At 42.0% G+C, this 24,869-nt stretch overlaps 1 protein-coding gene across 9 annotated transcripts in view; it reads right to left on the minus strand.

Annotated features, from left to right (window-relative positions):
• R3HDM1 (R3H domain containing 1) overlaps nt 1–24,869 on the minus strand; it is a 147,233-nt gene that overhangs the window by 22,139 nt on the left and 100,225 nt on the right. For all 9 annotated transcript variants that reach the window (XM_054043864.1, XM_054043865.1, XM_054043869.1 and 6 more), the window contains one exon: nt 3,735–3,889. In XM_054043864.1, the coding sequence (XP_053899839.1) occupies nt 3,735–3,889 (155 nt within the window). The remainder of the gene's footprint in view (nt 1–3,734; nt 3,890–24,869) is intronic.

Below are 24,869 nucleotides of genomic sequence, written 5' to 3' on the forward strand. Positions count from 1 at the left end.
ACACTACCCCCCCACTTCAAACTAAGATACGCAACTTCAGCTACGTGAATAACATAGCTGAAGTCGAAGTACCTTAATTCGAACTTACCACGGGTCCAGACGCGGCACGCAGGCTCCCCCGTTGACTCCGCGTACTCATCTCATGGAGCAGGAGTACTGGTGTGTACGGCGAGCACTTCCAGGATCAATCTGGGATCGATTTATCGCGTCTAGACAAGACGCGATAAATCGAATCCAGAAGATCGATTGCTTACTGCCAGACCCGGAGGAAAGTATAGACGTACCCTTAGATGGCAGCTACCACAAGTGACCTTGGTAATGGGTGGGACCTCCTGTCAGCTCACTTGGATGTGGATGGAATGGATACTGGCATGTCACAGGTCTTACACAGGTTCCAACAGTACAGGCATGGCAAAACTGCCAGGCATGGGAAGACATAAGATGTCCAGGAGTTTGAGAGGTTTCTCCTGCACCACTTCCACAGGTATACACAGAGTCTCTGCCATGTGCCTGACGAGGTCCTGGAATGCCTTGAAGTCATCAACTGGAGAGGACGTTGGGTGATTTACTGCCTTGTCGTGAGAGGATGAGGAGATCGCAAGGGGTTTGAGTTGTTCTTCCCCTTATAAATACTACTAATCACTCTCCTCCTCCAACCTTTCCAGAATCTGAGGCTGCAATAGCTGGCCTGTTTGGTCTATATTGTCCCTTCAGGGAAGAATAATCAAACTCTGGCGGGGGCCAATAATACAGTCTAAAGAGAATATAGATGCACCCCTGCAGGGCATCCAATAGACTGATACAGCATGGGTGGGGGAGTTAGGGGACACCAGGAGGGATGTTCTCTATAAGCCCTGCTGCCCCTTACAGATTGCTCCCCAGAGTCTCTCCCACTGTGCTACCTAAACAGGGGAAGAAGGGTATGCAGGTGAAGAGTCTCTACTATTCCCTGACAGGGATGATGATGATGTACACCTCTGTCAAGGAAAGGGCATCCTCTTAGGAGTGCCCTGGCTCCTTAACTGAGTAGTGGGTGCAGCTGGTACCAGAAATACCCCCTTTAATGGTCACGTCGACGTCTCAAAATCTAATAACTTAGCTATCACCATCCTCAATTTCTCAGACCAAAAGAGCCGGCACCAGACTCACAGATAAATCACTTGGCACAGTATATGCCTTAGGTACCAACACACTAGCTACTGATGTGCTGAGGACCGAGGAACATGGTTCCAAGGTTGCCCGTAGAGAAGTGCTGAGTCCTGAGGGGCCAGGTCCTGAACAACTGGTACCGAGAGAGGAGCAGTCTGCATGGTTAGTGGGTACTTCCAGCTCTAAAAGTTAGTTCCAGGGCACCAGAGGGATCCTTCTCAGGCAGCTGTTGGCTGCTCCTTGAATGTTGAGCCTGAGACACGTCAGAATTATGAGTCATGTGCCTCATGTAAGCAGATAGACCGGAGTACTGAGATCTAGCTGCATCCTTCCTTTCGAAGTCCAAGGAGGTTCGCATATAATGCTATAGAAGGAACAGTTTTAAGTGGGCTTCTCTAGCTTTTTGAGCCTGCTTAGAGGAGGGGGGGGACATGCCCCCCTAAACAAAACAGGCGCCTCGAATGCCCATCATTAAGTGGCAGTAAAGCTTCACAAAAGTGCTGGTTTCAAGCCCCGGGGGTTTCACTTCTGTCACTTTGCTAGAACTCCTATAAGGAAGAGGGCAGGGAGTGAGTTCCAGCCTTATAAGATTTTTGCATGTGCTACCAAAAGGCAACAAGTCTAACTAACGCTAACACTAAACTAGCACAATCCACAGAGAAGCAGGTGGACATTGTAGGGGTTCTGTCTCACTGCCACATGTGGTAAGCAACAACTGAGCGATGGTTGCCCTTTATGGCCTTGGGTGGGTGTGGAGGTGGAGGGGCCCAATGGACACTGCTGGCCAAAAGAATCTTATGTTGCATGCCTGAGGTGCATGTGTACCATGAGTGGAATGCATGAGGACGATCACTTGAAGAATGCTCAATGTATGCCATCTTTACGGAAAAGCTGATTAAGATCCAAATCCCAAGAAACTTTAAAGACATAGCCTACGTTGAGTATTTGTACAGGATTTAACAAAGGGGATGAGTAAACAGTTATACATTTAACTAATTGAAACAATAGCAGACTACAACTATCAAGACAGGATGCTGGAAGCTCTACCCTAAAACGTTTTGAGGAATTGAAGTATGAGGGTTTTTTTATTTTTGTTTTTTTAAACAGATCCAACCCAACTACTCAGGGCAACTGTTGAAAAAAGGCTTTAGTGAAATAGGCTTTTTTAAAATACAACATACTGGGAGTTGGAAGGGCCTTTGCTCTATTCCCAGCTCTACCAGTGTCATGTTGCGTGAACTCAGGCAAGTAACCTGAATTTCTCCTTCAGTATAACAGAAATGATACTTAGTGACACTTTGTAAAGTGTTAAAAGATCTTTGCATCAAAAGAGCTTTAGAAGTGAAAAGTTACACATTTGAATATTAAATGTTTGTGCCTCTGCTTCATTCCAGAATGTTACCTTAACATAAGGGTTATACCAGTGCTTTTTCAAGTGAAACAAGTATTTAAGATGAAACTTAGGAGGATCAGAGAATGGCAATAACGTGAGTGGGCAAAATAGAGGGGTGGCAACTGAAAAAATTTATACGAGGCATATCATATAATTATTCTACTTAGAAAAGTCTCTGCTCCCCATTTACCATATATCAATTATTCCACCAAGGGAAGTAGCTCTGCTATAGAAACTAAGTGATAACCTCCACGATTAACTGACTTGATAGGACAGAAAATGGCCTAAATTCTTGAGTTCTACATAATAGCAAGGAAGACTAGCGATGACTATAGCTGCAATAGTGCCAAATAATGTCAAAACGTTCTCTTCCCCCCCCCCAAAAAAAACAATGCAAAAGCTTGGTGTCAGGGCCCTGCACCCCCAATTCCTGCGATTCACCATGATTCTCAGCCAGCCAGCAAAACAGAAGGTTTATTAGACGACAGGAACACAGTTCCAAGCAGGGCTTGTAGGTACAACCAGGACCCCTCAGCCAGGTCCCTCTGGAGGGCAAGGATCTTAGACCCCAGACTTGGGGTTCCCTGCCTCTTCCCAGCCAGCCCAAAACTGAAACCAAAAACCCCTCTAGCAAGCTCTCTCCCCCTCCTTCTCTCCTCCTCTCCCTTTGTCCAGTTTCCCGGGCAAAGGTGTTGACTCACTCCACCCCCATCCTGGCTCAGGTACCGTCCCTCACCTAAAGTCATCCCCTGCTCTCCCATCCAGCATGCAGACAGTACCAGTAAAACTAAACAACATTCCCAGGTCTATCCGCCCCGCTCCCTACTGTGTCACACTTGGTTCATAAGGATTTCAAAGTTTGAGTCCTAGGAATTTTAAGAATTAATCAAGAGATTTTTCTATAACAGAAGAAAAAAAACAACAACAAAATGCAGAAGTCTTAACAGCTCTGGTTTCATGTACTCTGCACCGTATTTAATGCTATGCTCTGACTGTAACACCCAAGCCCTCCATGCAAGTATTTAATGGAAAGTTGTGTATTTGTAATGCTCCTGCTTCAGACATGTCACATTACCTTTTTAAGATACTCAAGCTCCGACTGGAGCTTTTTTCAGCCTACAAAGTTCAGATTTTTTAAAATTGCTTTAAATATTCAAACAAATGACAAAGAAGTTCTGAAAAGATAACTTACCTGATAAGATGGCACTGAAGTATAAGGAACAATCACACCCTGTATCTGATTTCCAATGTTGTTGTGTTGGCTACTGACTAGATTTTGATTCTGAGACTGCTGAACTCCAACCAACCCCTGGTAGGCTTGCTGCTGGTTAGGCATAACTTGGTAGCCTGTAGTTACACAAATATTTAAATCTTGTTTTGAAAACAATTACATTACATCTATAACATGTTTTACACAGAGATGTACATATGAAAAGGTTATACAGTTTTGTTAAGACATCTAATAGAACCTTCTCATAGGGATGTCAGGCCAGACTTAATCCCAAATTTATGTTTTGGAAGAACAAGCATTTATAAAAACTAAAAAGAGTAATAGACTCAGACTTTAAGGCCAAAAGGGACCACCATGATCTAGTCTCACCTCCTACAAGCCACCAAACCTCACTCACTCACTGCTGTAATGGATCCATATCCTCTGACGAGTTACTGAAGACCTCAAATCTTGATTTTAAGTCTAAATTACAGAGAATCCACCATTTACTCTAGTTCAAACAAGCAAGTGCACGCTGCATAGGAAGGCGAACCCCACCCACACCTCCACCCAACCCCCAGGGTCTCTGACAATCTGGCCTGAGAGAAAATTCCTTCCTAACCCCAAATATGGCAATCAGTTAGACCCTGAGCATGTGGGCAAGACCCACCAGCCAGACACCTGGGAAAGAATTCTATGTATTAATTCAGAGACCTCCTCATCTAGATAGGTTTCCACTGTTTTACTGTAAAGTCTAATGAAAAATTAAAAACAAAAACAAACAGTCCCCTGCATTCTTTGTAATCCAGACATTGCAACATTGGGATATACAGGACACCTGAAAATGAAATACAGTAGAAACAGACTGTATACACACAAAAAAAAGGAGGGGGGAGAGTTGGTTAGTGTTTATTCTTCAAGCAATCGATAATGTAAAAAATTAAGCTTGATTTTGTAAAGTCTATTAATTTTAATAATTTAAGAGGTTATTCACCTCTTTGGTAAGGCAATTTCTTTTTGTTGCTTTAAATTTATGAACATTAACTCAGCTGTGTCCTTTTAAAAACTGGTTATTCCATCTTTAGAGAAGTCTCAGTTGCCTAATAAGAACCGTTAGGTTTTATAACAGTACTAGTAGGAGTTCTTGAAAAGGAACAACTATTCAAAGCAAACCTAAAAATAAATCATTGACCCTTCAACTCTGGCAGCTTGGCGAGAGTGGAATTTACAGTGTATACATAGGGTTAAGATCATCTGGATTTATTTGTCTACACCACAAAATACCAAACACAAATCACTTAGTCTCCGGTGACGACAGCAATACCAATATGGAGACAATTACCATTTTCCAAGTGCCACTGAACAGTGTTGGATGGTTATACAGTAACTGCCTGCACAATACTATAATGGGGTTATTCTATCATTAAGACATGTAAGTAACTCCCATTAATACTAATGTGAATTACACAGTGTATCAATAACAAAACAATAACTCATTGATTTGACTTGTAAGCAAGTGAATTTATTTAGTTTTCCCTGTCAGAAGCACTTTTATTTTTAACAAGCCTAAACTTTTAAAAACTAAAAAAAAACCTTAAGGAAGTTTCTGCAAAAATACCACGATTTTAACATCAGAATGATGATGAAAACCACAAGAACCTTTGAAGAAAAATGTTGTGTGTTATAACACAACTTCAAACTCAGTTAGTCTTTATTACTGTGATCAGCTCACATAAATAAAAGAATAATATAGCGTTGTTTTGATGGTCCACCCAAATATATTGATAGATTTTGCTGGTTTTCTAACGCTCTCTGGAGAAAAACCTGTTCTACCTATGGACAGTCTGGTGGGGGCATTACAGCAATTTGTTGCCCATGATTACAGATGCCACAAGGTCCAGGCAACTCTTCCCCTTTCCATCACCCTCTCAGGTTGCCAGGGTTTACCAATCACCTGCAACCAACGAAGTGAGAGGTAAAGAAACTGAAGCACTCATGGAAGGATGACTCTTGAGATAAAGAGTTTTTAGGTTCTTGTGCCAAGGCTAAGGTGGATATCAGGAGATCCTTCTCCTCTGCTATTATGTAGGCAAATCCTGCTCAGTGGAATCATTTCTACTGGTAGGTCATCTAATCAACTCAGTATGCTTCCAACCAGTTTCTGAATCAACTTCACCTGATCCTCTACTACCTTGTGTAGTCATATACATGTGTGCAAAGTGAATGTGAAATGCTACCAAATCAAAAAGGGGGTGCAAAATATAGAAAATATAAAGGCAGGGGAAATTCAAGGGTAAGTGCTGTTCAGTGGCGGAAGCTCTCACGTCTACATCATGGACAAGACTGTCAAAGACTCAGGAGCTTTCAAAACAGTAACATGATAGAAGAATATAAGCACACCATGCTCCCCCCAGGATGAATTTCATCCATGCTCCCAATTGGAAGACGTTCTATTTGTGACATGTGAGAGCCATTCGGCCATGTGTGAACTGACAAAAATCAGTAGGGAATACCCAAGCTCATTATTGGCAAGGTTAGAGAGGATAAGCTGCCAGCAGCCCTAAAACATGCAATAATTCAGTCCTTGCTTGCAAGAGATCACTTTATTTTAAATAACCTTGCCAACTATCTGGTCTCTAAGCCTCCCCTTTTCTGAGAAAGATCATATAAGAAATTGGTGGCAGGCCAAATTCAACTGACATACTCAGATTCTTTGGACATCAGTCAGTCAATTGTTTCCTGGCAGTGGACAGAGATCAAACAACTTTTTACTTCTGGTGGAATATAACTTCTTATTAAATATTTACATACAGTGCCAATGGTACACCTGCAGCCCTGTCAGAAAAGGTAGCAGCATAGAACTGAAGGGTAACTGATGCTGTAGGTTGATAACTTTACAAATATGATACAGTGACATCTTTACCATCTAAGGGACTAAAGAATCAATTAAAAATGAAAATGTAGCACAGTTACGCACAAAATAAAAAGGGCAACTACATGAAATTTTACACAGCTGTAAAAATCATACATGGGACTTTGCCTGTAACGAAGAATTCAGAAATCTGTCTGCCAGTCCCACTTCCAGTTTCATTAGAAACCTACGTGCAATGCAAGAAGAGCAATAAAACTTGCCTGATTTCACAGTGAATTACATCAGGATCACACTGGGATGAACATACAAAACAGAATGAAACTGTGTAAAGGCCACATGTACACAAATGCTAGAAGTCTAAATAATAAGATGGGTGAACTAGAGCGCCTTGTGATAAAGGAGGATATTGATATAATAGGCATCACAGAAACCTGGTGGACTGAGAGCAATCAATGGGACACAATCATTCCGGGTTACAAAATACATCGGAAGGACAGAACAGGTCGTGCAGGGGGGGAGTGGCACTATACGTGAAAGAAAATGTACAATCAAATAAAGTAAAAATCTTAAGCAAATCCGCATGTTCCATAGAATCTCTATGGATAGAAATTTCATGCTCTAATAAGAATATAACATTAGGGATCTATTATCGACCACCTGACCAGAACGGTGATAGTGATGATGAAATGCTAAGGGAAATTAGAGAGGCTATCAAAATTAAGAACTCAATAATAGTGCGGGATTTCAATTATCCCCATATTGACTGGGAACATTTCACTTCAGGACGAAATGCAGAGAAAAAATTTCTCTATACTTTAAATAACTGCTTCATGGAGCAGCTGGTACGGGAACCCACAAGGGGAGAGGCAACTATAGATTTAGTCCTGAGTGGAACGCAGGAGCTGGTCCAAGAGGTAACTATAGCAGGACCGCTTGGAAATAGTGACCATAATACAATAGCATTCAACATCCCTGTGGAGGGAAGAACATCTCAACAGCCCAACACTGTGGCATTTAATTTCAAAAGGGGGAACTATGCAAAAATGAGGGGGTTAGTTAAACAGAAGTTAAAAGGTACAGTGACTAAAGTGAAATCCCTGCAAGCTGCATGGGCGCTTTTTAAAGACACCATAATAGAGGCCCAACTTCAATGTATACCCCAAATTAAGGAACACAGTAAAAGAACTAAAAAAGAGCCACCGTGGCTTAACAACCATGTAAAAGAAGCAGTGAGAGATAAAAAAAGACTTCCTTTAAAAAGTGGAAGTCAAATCCTAGTGAGGCAAATAGAAAGGCGCATAAACGCTGCCAAATTAAGTGCAAGAATGTAATAAGAAAAGCCAAAGAGGAGTTTGAAGAATGGCTAGCCAAAAACTCCAAAGATAACAACAAAATGTTTTTTTAAGTACATCAGAAGCACGAAGCCTGCTAAACAACCAGTGTGGCCCCTTGATCGAGATACAAAAGGAGTGCTTAAAGACGATAAAGTCATTGCGGAGAAACTAAATGGATTCTTTGCTTCAGTCTTCATGGCTGAGGATGTTAGGGAGATTCCCAAACCTGAGCCGGCTTTTGTAGGTGACAAATCTGAGGAACTGTCACGGATTGAAGTGTCATGAGAGGAGGTTTTGGAATTAATTGATAAACTTAACATTAACAAGTCACCGGGACCAGATGGCATTCACCCAAGAGTTCTGAAAGAACTCAAATGTGAAGTTGCGGAACTGTTAACCAAGGTTTGTAACCTGTCCTTTAAATCGGCTTCTGTACCCAATGACTGGCAGTTAGCTAATGTAATGCCAATATTTAAAAAGGGCTCTAGAGGTGATTCCAGCAATTACAGACCGGTAAGTCTAACGTCTGTACCGGGCAAGTTAGTCGAAACAATAGTTAAGAATAAAATTGTCCGACACATAGAAAAACAAACTGTTGAGCAATAGTTAACATGGTTTCTGTAAAGGGAAATCGTGTCTTACTAATCTATTAGAATTCTTTGAAGGGGTCAAACATGTGGACAAGGGGCATCCAGTGGACATAGTGTACTTAGATTTCCAGAAAGCCTTTGACAAGGTCCCTCAAAGGCTCTTATGTAAATTAAGCTGCCATGGGATAAAAGGGAAGGTCCTTTCATGGATTGAGAACTGGTTAAAAGACAGGGAACAAAGAGTAGGAATTAATGGTAAATTTTCAGAATGGAGAGAGGTAACCAGTGGTGTTCCCCAAGGGTCGCTCCTCGGACCGATCCTATTCAACTTATTCATAAATCATCTAGAGAAAGGGGTAAACAGTGAGGTGGCAAAGTTTGCAGATGATACTAAACTGCTAAAGATAGTTAAGTCCAAAGCAGACTGTGAAGAACTTCAAAAAGATCTCACAAAACTAAGTGATTGGGCAATAAAATGGCAAATGAAATTTAATGTGGATAAATGTAAAGTAATGCACATTGGAAAAAATAACCCCAACTAAACATACAATATGATGGGGGCTAATTTAGCTACAACAAGTCAGGAAAAAGATCTTGGAGTCATCGTGGATAGTTCTCTGAAAATGTCCATGCAGTGTGCAGAGGCAGTCAAAAAAGCAAACAGAATGTTAGGAATGATTAAAAAGGGGATAGAGAATAAGACTGAGAATATATTATTGCCCTTATATAAATCGATGGTACGCCCTCATCTCGAATACTGCGTACAGATGTGGTCTCATCTCAAAAAAGATATACTGGCACTAGAAAAGGTTCAGAAAAGGGCAACTAAAATGATTAAGGGTTTGGAACGGGTCCCATATGAGGAGAGATTAAAGAGGCTAGGACTCTTCAGCTTGGAAAAGAGGAGACTAGGGGGATAGGATAGAGGTATATAAAATCATGAGTGACGTGGAGAAAGTGAATAAGGAAAAGTTATTTACTTATTCCCAGAATACAAGAACTAGGGGTCATCAAATGAAATTAATAGGCAGCAGGTTTAAAACAAATAAAAGGAAGTTCTTCACGCAGCGCACAGTCAACTTGTGGAACTCCTTATCTGAGGAGGTTGAGAAGGCTAGGACTATAACAGAATTTAAAAGACAACTGGATAAATTCATTGTGGTTAAGTCCATTAATGGCTATTAGCCAGGACGGGAAAGGAATGGTGTCCCTAGCCTCTGTCTGTGAGAGGGTGGAGATGGATGGTAGGAGAGAGATCACTTGATCATTGCCTGTTAGGTTCACTCCCTCTCGGGCATCTGGCATTGGCCACTGTCAGTAGACAAGATACTGGGCTAGATGGACCTTTGGTCTGACCCGGTACGGCCTTTCTTATGCTCTTATGTATTGCATATGCTGACTCAGTAGTTCACTAAAATCCATATGGACAAAAATGGCAATGACTCAGCTGTAATAAAAGTCTGCTCTTCTATTTGAAGTGTTGGTCACTTTTCAAGATAAATCTAGTGTATTTTCCACCTTTCTGGAAATAGTATCTCAAATTCAATCAGTAACTTAGAAGGAGAAGGGAGGAGAGTTCTATGTTTTGGAGGTAAGTGATGTACCATTAATTTTACAGGGTGCTCAGAAAACATGATGATTGCGAGAGAAATTACTGTATATAAACAGCACATTGCTTACACACATTCAAATGATTAGTCATGCAAAACTATAAGAAACAAAATCCTGTACAAATACATACATGTGTACATGGATATTGTAGAATTAGAGGTCTTTCAGGGAACATTTTTAGAGCATGGAAGAACTCGTATGGAAAGAGATTAAAGAGACTGGTATTGTTTACCTTTGAAAAGAGTTGAATAAGAAGACATAATAAAAAGTATAAAGAATGGCTAATAGAAGAGAGAGGGCAGCATCTGTTTTCCCCGTCTAATAATACAAGGGGATATTAAATGAATTTTAAAAGGTGGCAGATTCAAAATTGATAAAAAGAAATCCTTTTTCACACAATGCATAATTAAATTGTGGAACTCATTGCCAGAGGATGCTGGGAGGCCAAAAAACTCAGCAACACTCAAAAAGGGACTAGATAATTATATAGATAGCATTAAGTATTGTAGCTCTGGATATTCTTGTTAACGAATTTTGGAAGAAATATGAGGAAGAAATCTAATGTGGGAGGAGAGATTATTCCACACCGGTGTAACTGCAGGGTTTCTTGAACCTTCTTCTGAAGCATCTGGTGTTGATCACTGTTGGAGACAGGATGCTGGACTGGACAAATACTGAGTGCAAACTAGCATGGCAATTTCCATATTCCAATACATATTTTAAATTAAAATAACAATTTCTAAAGGACAACAACAGATCAGATTAATAAAAGCACTCATTTTTGTTTAAAGTGTCAACAAGATTCGATGGAAACCAATTCAAATCAACATATTTCATGAAATATAGTAACTTCATGATGAATGCGATCAAGCATTGGGGACAGAACTCTTATATTTCTGTCCCGCAAAGAGAACCTTCCCCGAAAAATCAAAACACTGCACCTGTGACCATAACTGACCACCTAAAATGATGTTTTTCCCCAACTTAGACCCACAACAAAAGAAGCAAGTTTCAGACAAGGACTCAAGGTGGACTTGCTTTCTACTAGGACAGCCGTGGCCAACCTGTGGCTCTGGAGTCATATGTGGCTCTTCAGAAGTTAATATAGGTCATCATCATACGCGCATTTAACTTACGCGAATTCAACTATATGCGCTCGGCAAAAAAAAGAAAAAGAAAAAGAAAAACAACAAGATACCTGTAAATAGTGTGGGCGGTTCCACCCAATGAGTGTATGCCCCAGAGTGAGCGTGAGATGGAGACATGAATCTGCTGTTCCCTCAGTCGGTCTCAGTTCCTGCGTGCCTCTCATAATGTGAGCATTTTGCTGCACTGAGTGTGATTCTAGTGTTTAAAGATACATATTTTTTTGTACAACATGGCCCCTAAACGCAAGCCAACTACTTCAGCTGGTGCTCAGCTGAAGAAACAGCGATCTGTTACAATGCTGGAGGAAAAACTGGCTGTGTTGGACTTATTGAGAGACGGTATGTCAGTCTCCAATGTGGCGCGTAAATATGGCCGCAACGAATCTAGCATCTGTGCCATCAAGATCCAAGAGAGAGAAATACGTCAAGCCGTGGCATCAAGTGCTCCAATAACTGCTAAGGTGACGAGCCAGGTGTGTGATAAGACTTTAGTGAAGACTGAAAAGGCATTAAACTTATGGCTTGAAGACAAACCGTAAACGTGTGCCTATCGATGGCAACACGTTGCGAGAAAAGGCTCTTAGCCTCTACGCGCTGTTCAAACCTCCTGCCAAAGAGCGACAGCCTTCTCATAAGAAGGAATTCAAAGCCAGCCAAGGTTGGCTTAACAGTTTTAGGAACTGCTTCAACCTCAAAAACGTGCAGACTACTGGTGAAGCTGCATCTGCTGATGAAGAGGCAGCAAAAGCCTACCCTGAACAATTAAAGAAAATCATAGAAGAAAAGGGAACAAGATTTTAATGCTGATGAGACTGGGCTCTTCTGGAAAAAAAAATGCCCAACCGCACTTACATTTCAAAATCAGAAAGACAAGCCCCTGGCTTCAAAGCAGCTATAGACTGTGTGACTGTGTTGTTTTGTGGCAATGTGGCTGGACATTTAATAAAGCCAGGCTTGCTCTACCGGGCTATAAATCCCAGTGCCCTAAAAGGCAAGAACTAAAACCTCCTGCCTGTGTTCTGGCAAGCAAATAAAAAGGCTTGGGTGACGGCAGCATTATTTCTGGATTGGTTCCACAAGTGTTTAATTTCGGAGGTCAAGTGGTACCTCGAAGAGAAAGGATTTGACTTTAAAGTGTTGCTGATCGTAGACAATGCTCCTGGCCACCCTGCGTCACTTTGGTTTACACAACGTTGAAGTCGTCTTTTTCTCCCACCCAATACGACCTCAATCCTCCAACGTCTCAACCAAGGCGTGATTCGCTGTTTCAAGGCCACGTACATGAGGCTTATGTTCTCATGGATACGTAGCACGATGGATGCTGATCCCAATCTTAATGTGATGGAGTGCTGAAAGTCCTTCAATACTGCCGATTGCATCACTTATATTAAATAGGCAATGGATGCAATCAAGCCTGAAACAGTCAGTCAATGCATGTTGGTAAAACCTATGGAGAATGTGTGAATGATTGTAAGGGTTTCCCGACCATTGACAAAGAAGTGAAACGCATTATTCAGGTGGCCAGGCAAGTGGGTGGTGATGGCTTCGTTGACATCCTCGAGGAAGAAATTGAAGAATTAATTGAGAGCCACAGAGAAACCTTGACTAACAAAGAATTAGAGGAACTGATAAAATCGTCTACAGAAGACGAAGATGACTAACAGGAAGAGCCAGCAAGTTGAAAGCTTCATAAATTTGCTGAAGTGTTCCAAGCAGTGAAACACTTCAAATGATTTAATTTCTGAATACGACCCCTCTATGGAACGAAGTCTCAAAATCACGCGTAGTATTACGGAGGATTTGAGACCGTATCAAGAAATGTTTTAAGCAGCTCAAAAGACAACAGCAACAGTTGCCGATCATCATGTTTTTTAAGGAAAAACAACCAGCAGTAGATGAGCCTACACAATCAACTTCTCGAGCTGAACCAGAGCCAACCACTTCATCTACATCTCACTCTCCGTCACCCAAGCTCTCTGTCACCTCTGTCTGCTGGATTGACATCAAGCCCTGATGACCCCCTGTAATTAAAAATACAGTACTGTAAAATTATATTTTGCATATGTACTTTATTATATACTGTACATTACTGTATACATACATATTACTGTACAGGGTTGTATACACAAAACCATGTACAGGATACTGTACTTTATGGGCGATTTAAGGGATTTTCAAGGATAATTTTGACTATACATGATTTTCGCCTTATGCGCTGACTTTAGAACCTAACCCCTACGTAAGATGTGACTCCACTGTATGCGGCTCCTTGTAAAGGCACTGACTCGAGGGCTGGAGCTACAGGCGCCAACTTTCCAATGTGCTAGGGGATGCTCACTGCTCAACCCCTGGCTCTGCCACAGGCCCTGCCCCCACTCCACCCCTTCCCACCCCCTCCCCTGAGCATGCCGTGCCTTCACTCCTCCCCAGAGTCTCCTGCACCGCACAAAACAGCTGATTGGGAGGTATGGGGAGTGAGAGGGAGGTGCTGGGAGCGGGGGCTGAGGGGAGGAGGAGATGATGGGGGGCTGCTGATGTATTACTGTGGCTCTTTGGCAATGTACATTGGTAAATTCTGGCTCCTTCTCAGGCTTAGGTTGGCCACCCCTGTACAGGGGAAAGAGCACAAATGATAGCTGTTAAAAGAACTGATTTAAATGAATGTTTACAGGAAAACCATGGTTGTTACTCCTGCCTTGCCTCACTCCAGCTTTAACCACTAGACTCTGACTTTAGACACTAGATTTGACTGCCCACATCTTGGTAACTGACATTCTCTGTGTGAAAAGCAAAGCCAAATACTGCATTGCAATTGGGGCATGTCATGACCAAACTATATTGGCATGCATATGTGGGTGAAGTTTCCAAAAAACTTGTCCCCACTATGCCACTCGAGTTGGGTTTTGGTTTCTTACTAGCACCAAAATGTTTTTGATCAATACATGAACATAGCACATCAATTCATTCGGACTCTTCCTAGGATAAATGCAGCATAATGTAGTTCATATACAAACAAACTGCAATTAACACAAACATGTATTCATTTAGAAAGATCACAAAAGGGCATGAGATACACACAAAAATGATTAAGAAATATTCAGAGTATTATCAGCCATTTGAATTAACACTGTAAATTGGTTTTAGCCGGTTTGTGAAAAGGAGCAGCACTGAAATCTGAATGTGATAGGACAGTCAGTATATTAGGATATTAACTTCCGAAAATTATGCACTGAATCTTAGTTCCATTATTAAAGAAACAATCTAGACAGTATATCTGTGCATTAGATTCAAAATACAAGACAGGCACTGCACATAAATATTTTCAACTTGTCATATCAATGCCATTTAATTTATACTTTGAATCAATATTAAAGGGACTTCCCAAGACAGCACTTACAGTTGTATTTAATATGAAGAAATCTGTGATTCGGAACTATATATAAACTTCCCATCCCTTAACTATCCTTACAGATTTTTTTAAAATAAATGACATGCCTCAATTTATTCAGTTACTAGATGATGTAAGGCACCTAAAAAGCAGTATACTATGAGTAACTATATTAATATTGAAGCTACAGGATATGATGGATGCAATCAATAGTGCTGCAAACTAAAATTCTCGTTTCCAAGCAACTGCAATGTAGCTGTGAATATTTTTCAGTCTCTTCTGCACTTCCAGAAAGAGAGAGAATTAATTTTGCAAGCTGAGAGAATGACTAGGACAATATAAATTGATTGCTAAGAAGGTTCCCCAGAGAGTTAAAAAAAAAAAGTTCTATTTTTAGCTTTACTATTCCACCTCGGCATAGGAAGTGGCATGACAGAAATGCAGCTGCTTTTTCTGTTCCAGCAGAAAAAGGTTGCACCTGCTGGAACAGATGGTTTTATTTTCAGAAATATTCTGAACTAGCAGCTACAATAAAAGAATATATACTTCATAATATTTGCTCAGCAAAGTAATTAACAATAATATTTTATCTGTTAACTTAAATAAAATCTTGTTTATGGCACCTAGAACTCCACTTAATGCAGAAAAACACATTAAAAGAGATAAATGTTACTTTCATTGAAAAAATTAACAAAAAAACATGGTTAGAAAAATTCAGATAAATAATAACTAGTGGTAATCTTCAGAGTTAGAGGTTGTACAGCAGAGGCTGGTTTTAACTCCCTCTTAGACAAATCACAGTTAGCCCCGCTGACATGAGTCACTTCCTTGATTAGCTGAAGCACCATCTTCCTAAAGTTTTTTTATGTTCATGACACATTCTGGACAAGCAGGTTGTAAACTATTTGATTAAAAGGCAGCATATAAGTCAAACACACACAAAACCCCTTTCAAAGGAAGCGAGGAAGCAGCTGAAAAAGAGACCGGTTCACTGTGAGAAATGTAACCCTCTCAGACAGTGTTACGGCCCCGAATCCAACAGCTCACAAAAAAGGCCAAACCATTCCACAACATTAAACAAATACGCTTCAGTTACAATATTTTCTGACAGGTTTCAGAGTGGTAGCCGTGTTAGTCTGTATCACAAATGTAAACCACAAATATTTGTAAAAAAACAAGAAACAGCTCATTGGAAAGCTGTTTTATAGTTATTAAAAACTTCATAATACAAATAAAATTGAAGCTATTAAACAATACAATTAAAAGTAACGTGTTAATTCTCAGTTTGGTAGGGTGTGATGGGATGGATCACAGAAAATCCCTTGGGAACTGCCAGCTGATGTGCTGGGACTACCTCTAAGCCCATTTTCCCTGGCATCTTGGGACTTAAGAACCCTGCCCTGTTTGGACCAGACACATTAACCTGCTACAAACACCGACCCAAGTCTGAAACACGTCCCCCAACATCTGCAGGCTTAACTGAAAACAGCTTAAGAAGTGAAGTGTTCCTTCTCCAACACTCAGATGCCCAGCTCCCAATGGGGTCCAAACCCAAAATAAATCCATTTTACCCTGTATAATGCTTATACGGGATAAACTCAAATTGTTCGCCCTCTTGTATATGGGCTGTATAAGTAGAGGCATTGCCAGCAGATCGAGGGACGTGATCATTCCCTTCTATTTGGCATTGGTGAGGCCTCATCTGGAGTACTGTGTCCAGTTTTGGGCCCACACTGCAAGAAGGATGTGGAAAAATTGGAAAGAGTCCAGCAGAGGGCAACAAAAATGATTAGGGGGCTGGAGCACATGACTTATGAGGAGAGGCTGAGAGAACTGGAATTGTTTAGTCTGCAGAAGAGAAGAATGAGGGGGGATTTGATAGCTGCTTTCAACTACCTGAAAGGGGGTTCCAAAGAGGATGGATCTAGACTGGTCTCAGTGGTACCTGATGACAGAACAAGGAGTAATAATCTCAAGTTGCAGTGGGGGAGGTTTAGGTTGGATATTCGAAAAAACTTTTTCACTAGGAGAGTGATGAAGCACTGGAATGGCTTACCTAGGGATGTGGTGGAATCTCCTTCCTTAGAGGTTTTTAAGGTCAGGCTTGACGAAGCCCTGGCTAGGATGATTTAGTTGGGGATTGGTCCTGCTTTGAGCAGGGGGTTGGACTAGATGACCTCCTGAGGTCCCTTCCAACCTTGATATTCTATGATTCTATGAACAAAGTGAATTACCAAGCAAAATAAAATAAAACAAAACATGTATGTCTACGCCTAATAGAGTAAGAAAACTGAATACAGATAAAATCTCACCCTCAGATGTTTCAATAAGCTTCTATCACAGACTGGACGCCTTCCTAGTCCGGGCACAATCCTTTCCCCTGGTACAGCCCTTGTTCCAGTTCAGGTGGTAGCTAGGTGATTTCTCATGATTGCAGCCCCCTTTGTTCTGTTTCACCCTCTAATATAGCTTTGCACAAGGCGGGAATCCTTTGTCCCTCTCTGGGTTCCCACCCCTCCTTCTAAATGGAAAAGCACCAGGTTAAAGATGGATTCCAGTTCAGGTGACATAATCACATCACTGTAAGACTCCAAGCCTTCATTCCTCCCAGCCTGAGTCACAGGAAGGCCTGCAAGCACACAGAGCCATCCACAGTCAATTGTCCTGGTTGATGGGAGCCATCAAGATTCCAAACCACCATTAATGGTCCACACTTTGCATAATTACAATAGGCCCTCAGTTATATTTCATAGTTCTAGTTTCAGATACAAGAATGATACATATATACAAATAGGATGACCACACTTAGTAGATTATAAGCTTTGTAATGATACCTTACAAGAGACCTTTTGCATTATATTCACACCCATTAGCATATTTTCACAAAATCATATTGAGTGCAACGTCACATAGGGTAAATGCTATATTATCCAAGTGGCACACTGCTAATGTCACAGAGGCAGCTGCTGCAAATAAGGACCAACCATTTTAGGTAATGCTTTGTATTGACTTAATATAGCAGTTTTTTGAATTTTTACCTAACAAATATAAAAAGAGGACACCACAAAAAAACAAGGGCATATGTCCATGACTTGCTCAGGTGGTTAATACTAGCATGTGGCACCTAGGGTCTATGTGCAGCAAGTTAGTGGACTCAGTCTAAGTACTTACTGGACAGATATTGACAAAATAAAATCCGTCACTACAATTGATATTGTCTGCAGGCTCAGCAGAGGAGCCAAGAACTAATTGGGATTAGAGACTGGATCACCCTCCTACCTCTAGTGTCATGGTACCCCAAGTCAGGGTTAAGATACTTTTTATCTATTCTGGGGATAAAGGAATTTCAACTCCATACCTTGCATAAAGGCTACATTCACTTAAAATTAAAATGATAAAAATGCACATTCCAGTTATCTTTGTTTATGCTGCATGAAACTACTTGGTGGCAGGTGCCACCAGGGGAAGGTGGTCGTTACACCACTCTGTATAGCATGGAGATCCCGTGGGACCAATTTTATACAATCAAGTTTCCAAAGAGAAATATACGAAACAATTATTTAAGTGACAGTAACGGATTCTTTGAGATGTGTCATCCATATACATTATATAGGTAAGTAACTGATTCTTCTTTTGAGGATTGTCCATATATTATATTTATTTATTTCACTGTTGGGGATGCACAAACAGTCACCTCGATCACAGGAGGTGTTTGGAGTTTACAAAACAACGATGGTAAAACAGCCCTGCCTAAACATTGATCAGAGCCTGATGCTTCCTCTATGAAGTAATGCTGTGTCAGCGTATGCACTGAACCTCAAGTAGATACCCTACGTATTTCTAATAGTGGAACATTTCTCAAAGAAGCTACACACTCAATGGTGGGTCGAAGTTGTCTATTTCATAGCACAACTTAATGCCTGTAAAAATTCAATGAGGAAGTCTCTGTGTTGATATGACCTAACTCCATAAACTACAAATAATCTGGGAGATAGACCTAAATAGATTTAGGGTAAGGACAGCACCGTAAGAAAACCTACAAAGTGAAATTTAGTCTCTCCTGGAATGTGGCTCTGGAAAGAAAACAGGCAGCTGTATTACTTGGCTGAGATCAAAGTCTGAGACTACCTTTGTCAAAAATTTTGGGTGAGGTCTCAAGGTTATTCCACATCTGTATGAAAAACCATGTATGTAGATTCTGCCATAAGAGCTACTAAAAAAAAGACCATTTTGATGGAGAGAGAGAGAGAGAGAGAGAACACAGAACATATAGCAGGTGGCTCAAAAAGGCAACCCATCAACCCAGGTCAAACCTGTCAGCAGAATTCTGAGATCTCAAGGAAGGGGAGGCTTTCTGACTGAGGGAAATAGCCACGTGAGGCCTTTGAAGAATCTAGCTACTGTAAGGTGTGAAAATGAGGAATACTCATAAAAGGGAAGGCAGATGCAGATATGGCTGCTAAGTGGACCCACAGGGAGCTCACAGATGGTCCAATGTTCTTTAGTAATAGAAGGTAATCCCAGTATATCTAGTATCTGAGTTTGAAACAGAGACAAAGGGTGGTGTGGCCAGATAATGAATCTCTTCCACTTGACAAAATAAATAAGCCTTGCAGAGTCCTTTCTACTGTGGATGAGAATGTTCTGTACTTCACCTGAACAAGTCCTCTTTACTGATGTTAACTGGCCAATATCCATGCCATGAGGTTCAGGGACAGTGAATCCAGCCATCTCAGATACCACATCTGATTGAAGAGGCAATTGGATCAGAGATTGACTGCAGAGATTTCCTCGGGTCAGAGAACCAGAACCACCTCAATCATGCTGGTGCTATCATGATCCTGGCCATACCTTATCTGAATTTCCCAATGACTCTTAGGATAAATGGAATTGGAGGGTAAGCATGCATTAGGGACAGAGATCAGGAATGTGTAGGAGAGATAGCCTTGTGTCTGCCCTTCTGTGGAGCAGATCTTGAGACATTTGTTTTCACTGGTGGCCAAGAGCTCTTTGTTTGGATGATCCTACCTGATGACTATATCTTGTGTAATAGTACCCTTTATTGAACATTCAAGGTCATTTGCAAACTGTCTGCTGAGGGGATACCATTTGCAACTGTAGTAAATCTATGGCTAGTGCAGTAATCTTGTGACAGATACAGTAGTTCCAGAGATGTACCACTCCTTGACAGATACAGAATCTTGCTTCCCTTGTTTGTTTATATAAAACATGGTTCTAGTGTTGTCTGTCATGACCTGAATCGTCAGATCTTTCAGAACTGGGAGGAAAACTGTATATGCTTGACAAAATGATCCTTACCTCCAAGATGGTTATGTGAACCCAGACTTCTTGAGATGTCCATAGACCCTGTTTAAGAGTAGGTCTATAGTACAGAAGCTACACCAGCATAACTACATCACCATAATGTAGACACAACTACATACCGGAAGGGGCTTTTCTGTTGGTCAGAATACCACTTTCCTGAACAATGGTAGCTCCATCAATGGGGGAAGAGGTTACTCACTTTGTGCAGTAACAGCAGTGTTTCAAGATGTGTCCCCCTATGGATGCTCTACTTCAGGTGTGCATGCATCTCTCGGGCCCTTGATCAGAGATTTTATCTTACAGTTTTCCATTCGGCCAGTGCATATACCCCATACTTACTCGTGCCGCACACCAAGATTATATAGGGATGCATGGGTGAACCACCCTCCATTCCTTCTCCACCTCAATGCCCTATAGAGAACAATCTGAAGCAGAGGGGGAAAAGGTTGGGTAGCAAAGCACCTATAGGGCGACAAATCTCAAAGAACCACAGTTACTGCACAAGGTGACTAACCTTTTCTTCAAGTAGCATTCCTTATGGGTGCGCCACTTCAGGTGACTTCTGAGTGGTATCCCCCGATGGAGGAGGGAGCTTCGGGATTGAGTCCAGAACTGAAGATAGTATCACAGTATCAACAGCTGCATCGGATATGGCTGCCTGGATCGATGCGTAACGTTTAGAAAACATATGTACTAAAGCCCAGGTAGCAGCCCTACATATCTCGGATATGACAGGTCCTTGAGACTGCTGTGGATGTTACTTATGATCTGGTAGAATGTGTTATCACCCTTTGTGGGCAGATGAACACCTGCTGGATCACAACAAATTATAATACACTCTGATATCCATCTTGACAGTCCCTGAGAAGAGACCGTGGACCCCTTGAATCTATCTGCGAAGAAGATATACAGCCTCGATGACTTTCAGAATTGTTTGTTTGCATCTAAGTAGAAAGCCAATGCCTTTCTAACATCCAAGGTATGAAAACAGGTCTCCTGCAGAGAGCTATGTGGTTTTGGTAGATGAAGGGATTGGTTCAACTGGAAAGCCGACAGTACCTTAGGTCAGAATTTAGGGTGTGGGTGTAAAAATAATTTGCCTTTAAAGAACACTGTAAGGGGATAGGGTGGGGGAGATCTGCCAGCAAGGCTCCAATCTCCCCAACCCTATGGGCCAACACGATGGCTACTAAAAAGGCTGATCTTGGAGCAGAGAACTGGTTGCCATTGGTTCAAATGGAGGTTTCATAAGGTCTCTAAATACCAGATTGAGGTCTCAGGTCAGGGTAGGGTCTTTAATTTGGGAGTAGAGAGTCTCCAAACCCTTAATTAACCTAGACAACATGGGGTGAGCAAATATCAAGAACTCGTCCACTGCAGGATAAAAGGCTGATACTGTGGCCAAATGGACCTTAAATCGAGCTAACTGATAACCCCGATTTCTTTAGATCCAACAGTTAACTAGGATGACTGAAAGCTGCAGAGATTCAGGCAGAGGGTGGCAGTGGCAACACCAATCAAAGACTCTCGTCCATTTCTGAAGGTAAGTAGTACAGGTTGACGTCTTTCTATTCTTTAATAACAACTGCTATACTTCTGCAGAGTAGGAAGATTCTAAATCCCATGAACCACAGAGGAACCATGCCCTGAGATGGAGAACCCCAGATGAAGCAGAACCTGCAGCCTGTGAGAGCAGACCAAGCGTGGTCCCAAAGCTTGAACGGTGTTTGGATACATGGATGAAGCAGGTATAGGGACAGATTGTCTCAGTCAGGTCAGCACTATAAGGATAACTGGCTTTGTCCTGTCTGAATTTGTTAATCACTTTCAGTATCAGAGGTGTTGGAAGAAACAAAGCAGATCCTTCGTCCAAAATGGATGACAGGCAGCCCACAGAGTGGTGGTCCAGTCCCCCTCTTCAGCAGAAAAGAGGGCATTTATTGTTCATGGAGGTGGTGAAGAGAGCCACCTCTGGCAGTCCCAATCCTTGGAATATACTGCCTAGCTCCCATTTGTAGTCCTCGGAGAAGCATCTGCTGAGAACATCGGCTGCGGTGTTCTGAATACCTAGGAAGTAGATCTGATGAGTTATGCACCTATTTCATAGTTGCCTGACTTCGGTGCACAGGGAGGGAAGGATCTCGCTTCTCCTTGCTTATTGATATAGAATATGCAAGATACATTGTCCGTTGTGACACTGAGGAGGGGTAGGAAATGAAGGCAGATGCTCCTGACTGCCCTGAGTTCCCACAGACTGATGTGGAGATTGGTTTCCTGAGTTGTCCATCTGCTCTTAGTCATGAGGGCATTGAGGTGAGTTCCACATCCCAACAGTGATCCATGTGTTGTTAAAGGCACTGATGGAGCTGGGCAAAAGAAAGGAATGCCTGCCCAGAAGCGGAATTGATCTCTCCATCAGACTAGTATCAGAGGAGTAGCCGGATTAGGGAATTCCTCATCTGTAGAGGAACCATCACATGCCAGTCCCATGGCTAGAGAACAGGACATTCTGAGCCAACCCAGGAAGCAGCGGAGGCATAAGCCTTGTATGGTCGGTCACAAAGGTGCAAGATACCATGTGTCTCAGGAGCTGAAAACAGCAGCTTGTTGTGGTACAAGGGCTCCCCTGAATTGACCCTATCAGACTTGACAAAGTTACGAATCTGTCTAAGGGAAGTTAGGTGCTGGTTGTCAACAAGCCCAAAGATCCCCCTACAAACTATCTTCTGTACAGGAGTTAATGTGAATTTTTTTATATTCAGCTGGAGATCAGACCCCTGGAAAAGAGCAAAGGCCATTTGGGTGGAAGACAGCACTGCTTTGTAAGAATGCCCTTGAGTAGCCAGTCATTTAAGTATAGGAAGACTAGGATTGCTTCTCGTTGGAGGTGAGCAGCCACTATCCCCAGGATCTTTGAGAACACCATTGGGGCCAAAGAAAGGTCAAAGGGAAGCCCCAATATTGGAAATGATCCTGGCCTACAGTGAAATGTAGCTATTTTCTGGGAAACAGATGCATCATTATATGGAAATAGGCATCTTGCAGGTTAAGGGCCAAAACCCAATCCCCTTCCTCCATTGAAGGAATTATAGCTGTCAGTCACCATCCTGAACATCTGAGACTTTGCAAACTTGTTCAGAAGTCTTAGATCCAAGATTGGTCTCCATCCTCCATCCTTCACTGGCACAAGGAAATACTTCAAGTAAAACCCTTTGCCCTTATAAGGAGGTATTGCTCCTAAATTGAAGGGGAATGCTCACTTCTTGTCTCAATAAAAGCTCATGAGAGAGGTCCCTGAAGAGAAATGGGGAAGAAAATGAAGGGAGCAAGGGATGTAAAGTGGATATTATAACCCACTTGTCTGTAGTGATCAACCCCCAAGCATGCTGGAAATGGGAAAGACAGTCTTCAAAGGGGGGGAGGGGGGGAGAAGGGAAGGTGAGCAAATGGATGCAGCTGTAAAACCAGAGGTGAGAGGATTTAAACTCTCCAAGCAACCTGTCAAAAAACTGTTGCTTTGAAAATGATTGGGTGGTGGTGGAGGGCGGGTGAGCAGCCCCCTTTCTCTGGACTGAATGTCTTCGGTGGATCTATGAAATCCAGAGAACTGAGCATGACGCGATCTCTGGGAAGCCTACTAAATCTTCTCTTATTTGTAGGAATATATATGCCCAGGGATCGTAAAGTAGCCTTAGTCCTTCTTAGTGCATGCAAGGACTCATCCATGGTCTCCGAGAAAAGTTTACAACCATCAAAAGGGAGGGCTCATCAGTGTTCTGGACTTCTCTCAGAAACCCTAAGAGTTGGAGTCATGATCCCCTCCACATAACTACCACTGTGGAGATGGACCTGGCAGGAATGTCCATAGCATCCAAAGATGCTTTAAGAGCAGTTCTGGCCAATGACTGGCCCTCTAAGATGATGGATTGAAATTGCTCTCTCTGTTCCTGTGGCAGATGTTCAATAAAGGCTAGTTTGTAAAGTTAGATTTGGCCATGATTGTCTGATAGTTTGTGATTCTGAACTGTAGTGGTGTTGATGAGCAGAACTTTTGTCCAAAATGGTCCAGTTTCTTTTGGTCTTTGTTATATGGAGTAAACTTTGTTATAAGGAGTGTTGCTTACCTTGCTCGTTTACTGCGCCCACCACCAGGGAGTTAGGGAGAGGGCATGAGAACAAGAAATCAGAGTCCGTAGGGGGAACTATAACACTTTTTATCCACCAATTTACATGATGGTGGAATGATATCATGTGTTTACCATACAGTCTTCGCTGGATCCAGGAGCACCTTGTTAATGAGTAATACCACCATGGAGGTGTTGCTGACTGCAGGCTATCCAGTTTGTGCTGTGAGTCCTTGACCTCTTAAAGGAATCTGAAGTGTGTCAGATACCCTCTTTATGAGATCTTGAAATTCCCCAAAAATCATTGACCATGGAAAGTGGCGGAGGCATAGCTGCCTCAACTGGAGAGAAGGATGAAATAGGTATTTGAGAGTGGGATAAACATGCTCCTCAAACATCTCCTCCTGTGGGAGGAGAGAACTGTAGGATTCTAGCCTCCCTATGAGACGGTACCAGTGGTCTGGCAAATTGCTGATAACAAAAATCTGTCACACTGGGGCTGCTTATTATTAATTTGCTTGAGGCATTAGGTGATTAGGCTGAGGCTGCAGGATTGTTAGGGGAGGAGATGAAGGAGCACACCCAGTGACTAAATTTTAAAGCTTTATTAATAAAATAACAGCGGTGAGTGCTGGGAACACTTTTACATTACTTGGAGGAAGAAAGAAAGCGTTAGTGCCCCAACCCTAACCCATTTTCATACTCACACATGCACAACCAGAGGC

The sequence above is a fragment of the Malaclemys terrapin genome, chromosome 11 (genome assembly GCF_027887155.1).
Source record: "Malaclemys terrapin pileata isolate rMalTer1 chromosome 11, rMalTer1.hap1, whole genome shotgun sequence".
In the NCBI taxonomy this organism is placed as follows: Eukaryota; Metazoa; Chordata; order Testudines; family Emydidae; genus Malaclemys; species Malaclemys terrapin.